Raw genomic sequence first — 11,015 nt, forward strand, 5'->3', positions numbered from 1 at the left:
TAAGTCATTTTATGCAAATATATTGCTATTTTTTCTTTCCTTGACCCTACGATTTAGCAAAAAAAACGTGTATTTCTGCGCTTTTCAATATCTGAAACTCGATAAATTTCAAGATCAATGTGAAAATGTATAGCAGCATGATTTCCTGGGTTTTGTTCGTCAGGCATGTTACCCTAGAAAAACATGGTTAAACAAACCGTTTTTATAACGGTCCAGAAACAGAATAATCTTTTAATTTTTGTAAAGTAGTTAAAAATAAAATTTAAAATTTATGTTCAAATGCTTTTTTTTTTAGCTCTACATATCTGTATTGAGTTTGAAAAACATTTTTTAGGTTCTCAATAATTTTTCTATACAAATAAAATAAAGAAATGATGAATAATACAATATTTTTCTTTTATAATCAAGCACTCATTATGTAAAATATTAAATTTATTTTTTATATATTTTTATATTTAATTGTTATCATAAATTTATTTTTTATTGTAAATCTAACATAAAAAATATCTTTTTTGAATTAACAAGTATAAATATTTCATAATAAATTTAATTTGAATGAAATAAAACTAATATTCTAAATAATATTATTAAAAATATAAATATTAATACATTTTCTAATTTTTTATTGAAAAAGTAAAACTGAAAAGGAGAAAAAATTGATGATAAAAAAGAAAAATAATTTTCTATTATTAGACATGCTCTTTGTCCCTTTTGTTCTTAAAACTCCTCCAAACTTCCGAATTACTTCCCTCGGTTTTTTGTTTTCCCTCCTATTGGGTCTCCATCACATTAGACCTCACAATGGCGACCCTTTTGAGCATGGTGCTAGATGTGTTATGCATCAGCGCAAATATTACCATAACCTCTGCTCATGTGATGAATCAAATATTTCTTCCATCAACCTTGATCTTTCATTGATTTATAAAAAGAGAAAAAATTTCCACCGCTCTACACCAGCTGTGTCATGTATATGATATATCAATATACATTTGAAAGTTGTCAAAATTTTCTTTCATCATGAACACTGTTTTTTTCGAAATTCATCGGACAATAATGCCCGGAGCAGTTCTTGTAACCTCTGAGCACCAGGACCTGGTCTAAATACTGAATAATTACCGCGTAGAGAGCATGGATCAGATCCATTGTCTGAGCCGCCTATACACCATGCTCCAGGAGCAAACCTGCCTGTGCGGTTTAGAATCTCTTTATCAATCTTGTCTAAAACTGGATCATCCCTTGCAAATTTCCGGGCAAATGGGGCATTGCTTTTAACCATTTTATCAAAGTCTTTCATTGTCAAAGAGATAGGGTGTTGCTTGGGAGGACTGTCCCAGGCTATGTAGTGGAGATCATGACCTATGGCTGTGTTTTGGAATTCTTCAGCATTGCAAATAACAGTGTGGAAATATCCTTCAGGAGAGGAGATGAAATTTGTGTAGTACATTAGGATAGTTCGTGGAAGGTTCTCCCATCCCATTATACAGTATTCGAGAAACGATCGTGTCAGCATCACCCATGCTGAACCTGTATACCAGAGAAAAGACAAACAACATTTTCTTTTCTTCTCTTTCCTTTTCGTATTAAAAACAAAAGAATAAAGGACAGTATCATATACAGAAAGTAATCAGATTTTCTAGAGGCCATGAGTTAAACAATTGCAGGAAGACATCCAGATGCAGGGTTAAAAGAATCAAATGACCACACAGTATTTTGCCTCATGGTACTCGACCATGCAAGGATTTGAGATCATCCCATTCGCCTTGGGAACCACCAATAAAGATAATCTAGTGGGCTATCAACTGACTCAATTGAGGTTCATCCCATAACGCGTGGGAGTTGCTTCTTGTGCAGCTTCAAGAGAAGCCACTTCAAGCAACACTAATGAAGGATACGAATGTCTCCAAATTCTCCCTCACAATGCCTCACTTCAATGGGCTGACGTAAAACAATTCAAATTTTGAAAACAATGCAAAAAAAGTAAGGGTAGAAAACAAAATACAGAAAGAAACCCTCATTATATCAATCCAGGGTAGCCAACTTGAAAGGAGAGGCCAAAAAGACGTTTAAATGGTAAAAGATCAAGATAGTGATTGTTTCCACCTACTGCATTCTCTGCAACTGACTACACAACAACATCATGCAACATGAAAGATCTCTGACAAGAAGTTAAGATGATAATGATGAAATGTCAGCATTCATCCATATCATATGTAAGATGTCAGTGTATGGCTAATGCATTCCACAACCAAATTTTGGTCGGTGCAGAGCGTAGTTTATGGTATCTGGGGGAGTCTCGTACAAGGTGTTGGTCATACACTACCACCATGTTTCCTGTCCTCGTATGCACACCAGTGAATTTGTTTGATGCATACACATACACAGAGCAAGACAGATGGCGATGGGGATGTATGGGATATGCAGTGAAACTATGTTTCTACAATAGACAGTTTCAAGTTAACATGAATCAGAAATGCAATGCAATCCTTCAAAGATGCAACTATCATCTCATAGCTAAATATTTCTCAAAAAAAAAACAAGTTTGCTGTATGCTCAATGAATCCATGAAGCTTAGATAGACACGCGTACCAGTAAACAATTTGAAAGATGTGGGAAGTGATCTGCGTTGAGTGGTAAAATAAAGGTCAGATTTCTTTGATGAGTAAAGGCCTGGATCAACAATAATCGGTTTTGCTCTGGAGTTCCTGCAAAAAGTAGACAGATCAAAATACCCTAGGTGAATTCTTTTTTCAGAAAATAGAAGCAGATGAAGTTTTGCTAAGGTAGTGGTGCAAAGTTTTGTGTTTTCTTGACTTACAATTTCCATCCAGTTAGCTGTGTATGTTCAATGAAATTAAGGTTTCTAGACAAATTTGAGAACACATGGAGCAAATCTGCACAGTAAAAATACAATTAGATTTTACAACTGCAAAGCATATCCATATATACAGGAAATAGAAATTCCAAAGCCTGAGTAAAAAATATTTCAATCCCCTGTACCCATCAGAATTATCACATGAAATTTCGCAAATTAAAGGGGACCTTAGTCATATTGCTGAACAGTATGAAAAGATTTGTAGACACAATGCTGTTTCTGTCAGTTCATCCATCCAATGCAACTTGTGAATAGCAAGTCAATCAGATAGTTGAGAGGCAACCATTGAACATGATTGTATACCAAAAATCATAAGAGTAAGATAATGTGTCGTTGATCAAATAAGATAAATGCTGAGACCTTGTTATGATTTATACAGTTGTTGAGTTTCCAAATTAAACATTGCAAGAAGCTACTTTGGAAGGGCCAACTCCTAGTATTGGCCTTTTCATAAAAAATAACTTCTTCAATGAGAATTACTGTGCAATACAGGAACAAGAAAGAGCAAAGGAGACTATCTTTTTCCTTAAAAATAACTAGAGTGGAGAGAGAAAATGCGGAAGCATAATCTAGTTGTTACAGGGCTATGGCAATGTTTAAAGAAAAGTACACAGCAAAATTTTCCACTCCTGGATGACAAACAGAAAAACTCCATGGGGCAGCAAAATTTTGAGGTTCCTTGAACCCAAAAGAAAGGGTTAGCACTTATCAGCTGCACATAGTGAGTCAGCCCTTCAGAAGGTGACAGCAATACAGTGGCTATATTCCCTTGAAAAAACTGTTAAACAGTCTTAGACTCCAAGTGTAAACCTCGGTGTAATTAATTATGTCCTTCATTTTCTAGTATAAATAGAATCCCATAAGAAAATTTTGATGGCATAATCATGATCTCCTAAGCATCTTGCAAATGCAGTCGAGAAATATATCTCTACTGCTAAAGTGCAACAGGAGGGTGTGGTGCTAAAGAAAAGGTGATCCATTGAGTATGCTAACCTCACGCATTCCTCAAGGTAAAACAAAGATATCCTTTCCCTTAGAAGCAAAATGCAAGAACCTACTTGAGAGCGATAGCTCAAAACTTAGCCCTAAAGGAAACAAATTGAAGCTTCATATTATTAGAACTAAAGAAATGGAATACCTTGAGCTTGGTAAATGATATGTGAACGGCATGAAAGAAACCTGGTTGGACCCAAACACCACATTCACACAAGTTAATGGGTTCAAATTGTTTGTGTGAACTGAAGCAAGGATCGGATTCAATGACCCAGTATTATTTTTGATAAGCAACTTACCGCATCAAATTTTGCTCCAAGCTAATTACATAACCTAAGAAATCGACTTATTATACTACAATGTGTCAGATATCACCTACGCTGGATACAAGAACCAATACACAGTTTTACAGAATATGTGGAGAGAAGTTCAAATTAATTCAATAAGTAAATTACCATTCTTAAACATTATCAATCCTCTTATGGAAATCGAACACAATAAGTTACCCAACAGAATAAGAAAAAAGCAGCAATAATAATTATGAAACAATTAAAAATGCAGCAGCAACAGGTACTAACCATCTTGTGTCACAAGAGGATAATCTGAAGCACTGAGATTGATAAACCAGTCCCACTCTACACTCTCCCTCAACATGATTGCAATTGCTTGAAGGGTACAGGCAAACATTGTAGGCCCTTTATAAGTCACCAAGTTGGACTGTGCCATTACACGCACATTCCCAACTTCTTGAAACGTTGGATCATTCTTCACATACCCTCCCAACATCAACCTTTCTCGTGGGGGTGCCTCAAGATCCAAATGTAGAATATACTGATTTCTAGGATGATACACAGCCTGCAAAGTCCTCATCATTCTTTGACTATCACCCTTCGTACCTGAAATGAGATAAGCTAATCTAGGCGGTTCCAATTCTGAATACCTACTTCTATCAAACCATTTCTTTAAATCCGATTCTACGAAATACCCACTTGAGTCCTCCAATCTTGAATACGAAGCAATGTCAAATGGCACCTGCTCTCCTCCATAAGAAGATGTAAACACCCCAAAAGTAGCCGATGAAAACAGAGTTAAGAACACTAGCAAGCTTGCAAAGAATGGGATAAGCCATTTTCTATCACTCAACAACCTTCCTGAGTGGGAACTTCCATTCTTCCTCACACTCACCAATGCCTTTTTGATAGACATCGTTCTCCTCTAACTCAAAAACTCTCCAAATTATCAGAGGACACCAAGAAATGCTAGCAATTAAAGCAAAACCCCCATCAATCTAGTAAACAGAAAAGAGCCAAATAGAAGCAAACCCTCCGATTCAGATAAATGAATAGCTTCTAATCTATCAAGACTTTGAAGCGAAGATGCATTAACATATTAACAAAACCCCACACCAAGATTCCTAGATTAAGAACTCAAATTTCCAAATTAGTAAAATCGAAAAGAAATCTTTATGGCAACAACAGTTACAAGGAAAAAGCTGAAAACCCATAATAATTCCAATAAAAGAAAGGTATTTACAAGTGATAATAATAATAATAATAAAAAAACCAACACAAATGTTAACTTTCAACTTAAAAACTTAAGAAAGGTATTTACAAGTGATAATAATAAAAAAAAAACCAACAAAAATGTTAATTTTCAACTTAAAAACTCAAACTTCAATAACCAAGAAGCAGTTAGATTCAAGAAATGCAATAATTAAAAAGTGGGGTTTTGCTCTAAGCAGTTTCAGATCTAATAATCACCACAAAGAGTTTATAGGAAGAAATAAACATAGAAACAAAAGGGAAATGCTTAGAGTAAGTTTTCAGAAACTTTAAACACGAGAACTACAGAAAGGAGGAAATAAAAGAAGAAACACTTACTAGGTTTGAAAAGTTTCAATGTAGTTAAGAGGGAGATAAAGAGAGGGAAAGTTGCACTCTTTTTACAATGCGAGGGATTCAAAGATAGAAGCTTTGGGCAGAATCCGCTGAATTTATTCCCTAAGATAGAGGGGGTGGTGAGTCAGGTCATGGGGACACTAAAATTGAACAAGATTTTGGTTTTGCATTTAGTTATTTGGTGAAAACTTTTGATAGCTTGATTCCTTTTCGTAATTATTTGAAGAATAGACAATAACGCTCAGGCAATTACAAGAATCCCCACGCCAATTCATGGCTCGTGGTTTTCCTCCATAAGGGACCACTTGCCCTTGATTGCTTTTTTTATTTGATAATTAAAGTATTTTCTAGTGAATTTACCTGTGATCGAGATTAGTTCTTTTACTTTAAGCAATTTTAAAGAGACACTTTCAACTTGAACTAATATATTTAGAAAAATTTAATAAATCTTCTTTATCAATATCTTGAAGTTTGAACAGTTAAAAAAAACCAACCTCTAAATTTCAATACTTAATTACTGTTTTCTTTAAATCTTTGCTTGCAAATAAATAAAATAAGCACATGTAAAAAAAATAAATTGGTATATAAATGAAATCTAAATTTAAATTATATTAATTTATGAGAGATTAAATCTCACATAATATACATTAACCATATAAAAAATCAATATCTGTATGTTTTTAACTAGGAAAAGAACAATTACTCATGTTTCAAACATAATTACTCATCGTAATTAAATTGAATGGTAATTCATCTCTTTAACTGTTGATATAAATAGTGAAGAGATAAGCTTTTTTATTTATTTATTTTATTTTATTATAAATTATTTTAATTTATTTCATATAAAGTTATTGTAATTTCAAAAAAATATTAAAATATCTAGTTTATGCTTGATTTTATAAATATTAATGTTTGTTATTATATAATTAAATAAAAAATAATTTTAAACAATAAAATTCTTAAACACGGTACGGTGAAGTTTATTATTAGAATTATAAATTTGATAGATTAAATTACAAAATTTAAGTTTATTTAATATATTAATATTTTAATGTTAAAAAATTATTTAAATCAAATCATGTTTTTTAATAATTTTATAGGTTATTTTTAAACTCATTAAGTTAAATATATTTACATAATTTAATTTTAAAAATTAAATCTATAATGAATAGAATTAAAATATTTTAAAATTAATTTATTGAAGTAAATTTAATAATAATATTAAATATTTTATTATTATCTAAACATATTCTTACATTTAAAAGTTTTTTTCAATTCAAACTGCAGAAACTAGTATCATGCTAGTCATTACGGCTAATAGCCAAAAATGAAAGGATCCAAAGCTAATCCACGCGCCTATGCACGTAGGGGATAACATGGTAACAAAAGATAAGTAACGGCATGAATTAATGAGACATTCATCTCTCAATCTGACACCACACCGTAAAGCCCGGGCATCTCAAGTCTCCACCTTGTCTTTCTACTGCTTGAAACTTGGAACTCTCTTCTGTTTTCTTCGGTTAAACAATTTCTTTCTTGTTTTTATTCGAAAATATATTAAATAATGATTTTTTATTTTAAAAAATATTTTTTATATAAAAAATATTAAAATAACTTAAACATATTTAAAAAATAATCTATAATTAATTAATTAAATTTTAAAAAATAAATGTACTTGCATAAATAAACAAAACTTTTAAAAATCTATTAATTCAACCTTAACCTCATAAGTATAACTTAATTAATTAGATTTGAATTTATTTTTTAAAAGATTATTAATTTAAATATATAAATTTTTAAAATTATTAAAAATTTATTAATTATTAACTTTAAAATTTCAAGAAATTAATCATTCCATTAAACTAAACTTAATATCCACAATTAAAAAAAAAATCTAAGAACTCTGTTATGTCGGTAGCAACCTATGTGTTTAGCACTTTCAACGTCATAGGCGATGAAAAAAGAGCAAGGAAATTAGTTATATAGAATAAAAATAAATAAAATGAAGGGATTACATAGTTTTAAAAAAAAAACAAAATGGAGAAACTAATAAAATTAACTCGATAATTCAAGAACTCTCCTCTGTCGGTAGTAACCGGTAACCATTGTCTCTTGCACTTTGCACAGCGTGTAACGTCAACAGTGGCCAATATAAGACAGAGGTAGTAACCGGTAACCATTGTCTCTTGCACTTTGCACAGCGTGTAACGTCAACAGTGGCCATTATAAGACAGACAGGAAGAAGGACATTGGGACAGCAGTGAAAAGCGTACATCACAAAGAGGAACTGCTGCGGGGCCCATTAACCAGGAGCTACATAAGTATGATTCTGCACACATACGTGGAGGTGGTCGTGGCATCTTGTCCTGAAAAGATTATCATAAATGGGCCAGGGAGTTTTAGTTCTGTGGACCATTTGACTGATGTTCTTTTTACTGTCTATAGTCGGTGGGTTTATTCTGATTTTTTTTTAATTTATATATATATATATATATACATGTATTGTATTTTAGATGATTTTAATATATTTATATCAAAAAAAATTAAAAATAGTAATTTAATATATTTTCAATTTAAAAAACAAGCTGCATTAAACAGTAAAAAAGTAGCATATTTTTTTGGGGGGCAAAATATTCGTCCCACGGGGAATAATAATTAATGACATAGCTAGGAATGCTAGTTTGAAAAAATGGTAAGAGAAATTGATGATGGCATCTCCATAAACTTTATCCAGTGAATATTCAAGTATCTTGTACTATAACAATGATATTGAGATTTATATTCATTTGGAGCCCTATGAGCTTATCATTTATTGCAAATATAAAAAAAGAACCGAAAAGAAAAATCACACAGTCTAAAAAAAAAAACCGAAAAGAAAAATCACACACGGTTTTATTAAAAATAAAATAAAAAATAATTAGAATTTATTTTTTATTATTCATTCTGACTCTTTAAAACATAATATATTGGTTTCAAGGGCAATAACAACATTACTAGGAATATTAATTTGAAATAACGGTGAGAGAGATTGATGATGACTGGGTGAATTAAAATTTGTTACAAGGAAATGGGTTCTCCATGTTCTTTTCAAGCTTGGATAAATCAAATATTTGTCCATGTTTATTGATCTAGATTCAACAAATTGTGTTATATTTTTGGTTTGATACACCATGTTCAATATAGTCTAGGTTACAGTTAACTATGCATGTTTGGTTCTCGTCTGCATTCTGATTTTAAATAGTTTTTATATTCTAGAAAATATTAAACTAATATTTATATATAATTTTTAAAAATATTCATGTATTGGTGTAGAAATATATATAAAAAATATAGAATCTTAATATATTTTCAATAAAAAAATACTCTAAATAATAATACCAAGCTTTTAATATATTTTCAATCAAAAAATACTCTAAATAATAATACCAAACATTGCTAAGTGAATCATAACACTTATGGTAAATAAAAGTAGAAATTAATAAAAATAAAAATGGAAATCCTAAAAGGCACCTCCTTCTTCCTCTCCTTGTTTGTATATATTTTCAAATGTATACATTTATATCATCTAGTAAATGAATATGACATCATGACTCATTATGATTATAATTTAAATATTACTGAACTAAACAAAATTATTTTTTTAAGAATATCTTATAATTAAAAGGGTGTTTGTAAATATAATAGTGGTTATTTTTTAAAGTATATTTCACTAAAAAATACATTAAAATAATATTTTTTAAAAATCATTCTAGATATCAATATATTAAAATAATCTAAAAAAATTCAAGTAAAAAAATAAAAAAAATTCAAATCTTTTTAAAAATACCTTTAAAATAATAAAACAAACAGGTGTAATGGTAAAATCATTGGATAAATTGGATAAAAAAAATCTTCTCTTAGAATGAATAATTTTTTATTTTTTTTTTAATTTTCAAACAAGGGTTAATGATGCAATGGCAGCATCCTGGCACTAATAGAAAGAGCCACCGTATCACAGGCTAGTTACATCGATCATTGTGCGATGACCCGCCTCTCCCAACCACCTCATAAAGTGCCCTGTCCAGGCTGCTTTTAACACATAATCACCACCGGATTGGAGGTGCCCACCTTAGATAACCTCCATCACTAGAGTAAAAGGAAAGCCAAAGCCAAAGCCAAAAAATGATACTTTAAGCTCCAATGGGACAGCTATTTCAATAGCCAAAAACCCTTTTCTCTTACAAAAATACTATTTCTTTACGTTCCTAAAAAAAGTCAAAAGCATAGAGAAAGTACATTACTTGCTCTTCTACAAGTGGCCCCTGGCTTCCCTCTATGAAAAAAAGAACAAGAAAAGAACAAGAAGATTACAAAAATGACAGTGGGCAGTGAGGTGCAAGCCTGTCAGAGGAAGATTACCAGGATAAAAGCTAACAATGATCATGTTCTTGTTTTTTTCCTGCTCATTTTGTTTTTTCCTGAGGTTTTTTTTTTTAAAACTTTTTTCAAGTTCATTGGGTTTCTATTTAGTTTTATCTTTTTATTTAATGGTAAAAAACTTTTTTTATTGTATAATAAAATTTTAAAAATTAAATCAATCAGTTACAACACATCATGTAGTGTAAGATTTTAGTTGAATTTTATTTTTTAGTATTAGTTTATAATTAATTAATCTTAATATTTCATATTATATAACAAAAGATCTATCATGTAACATCAACCGAAGAATTGGGTATAGATTTTTCAAATTTAAATTATATTTAAAATATTATATTGAGTTTGATAATAATGTTAATTTTTTTTAATAATCTAAAAATATTTTACAAGAAAAACATTGTAGATAAACAGTATCTAACTAATGATACGATAATTAATGATGAAGGAAGGGGGTTGCTGAATCATGAACTCATAAATCTTTATCTCAATAACTAATCCCTCGACTAATAAATCAACTTTTAGAGGGTTTTGTTTTTCACTTTAAAGATAACTTGTACAAGTATAAGTACCTTATTTTTTTTAATAATCTAAGATATTTGAACTAGTTTATATTTATCATGATTAATTTTTAAATTTATTTAACACGCTACAAATTTAATAAATAAATAAAATATCAGCATAATAATAAACATATATATATATATATATATAAAATTTCAAACCTAGAGTACAGAAATAGAGAATTCCCTGCCAAGCTAGGCCATGAACCTACATGTAAGTGGATAGACTGATTTTTTTGTAATTTATAAAAATAATATCTTAATCTTACTAACATG

At 30.4% G+C, this 11,015-nt stretch overlaps 2 protein-coding genes across 4 annotated transcripts in view; one reads left to right on the forward strand and one right to left on the reverse strand.

Moving 5' to 3' along the window:
• LOC105140405 (formimidoyltransferase-cyclodeaminase-like) overlaps positions 1-11,015 on the forward strand; it is a 17,380-nt gene that overhangs the window by 2,358 nt on the left and 4,007 nt on the right. The gene's annotated exons all lie outside the window — the stretch shown is intronic.
• Positions 878-6,007, reverse strand: LOC105140364 (xylosyltransferase 1-like). Of its 3 annotated transcripts, none has more exons than XM_011047163.1 (5): positions 5,746-6,007; positions 4,444-5,124; positions 2,816-2,891; positions 2,587-2,702; positions 878-1,524 (listed from the first exon to the last, which is right to left on the reverse strand). In XM_011047163.1, the coding sequence occupies exons 2-5, from the start codon at positions 5,069-5,071 to the stop codon at positions 1,016-1,018; spliced, it is 1,329 nt and encodes a 442-aa protein (XP_011045465.1). In that variant the 5' UTR covers positions 5,072-5,124; positions 5,746-6,007; the 3' UTR covers positions 878-1,015. The 3 variants fall into 3 exon arrangements, with proteins under 3 accessions (XP_011045465.1, XP_011045464.1, XP_011045463.1); XM_011047162.1 differs by having other exon boundaries at positions 4,444-5,153; XM_011047161.1 differs by having other exon boundaries at positions 4,444-5,279.

Source organism: Populus euphratica, unplaced genomic scaffold, assembly GCF_000495115.2.
Source record: "Populus euphratica unplaced genomic scaffold, PopEup_1.0 scaffold106.1, whole genome shotgun sequence".
Lineage (NCBI taxonomy): Eukaryota > Viridiplantae > Streptophyta > Magnoliopsida > Malpighiales > Salicaceae > Populus > Populus euphratica.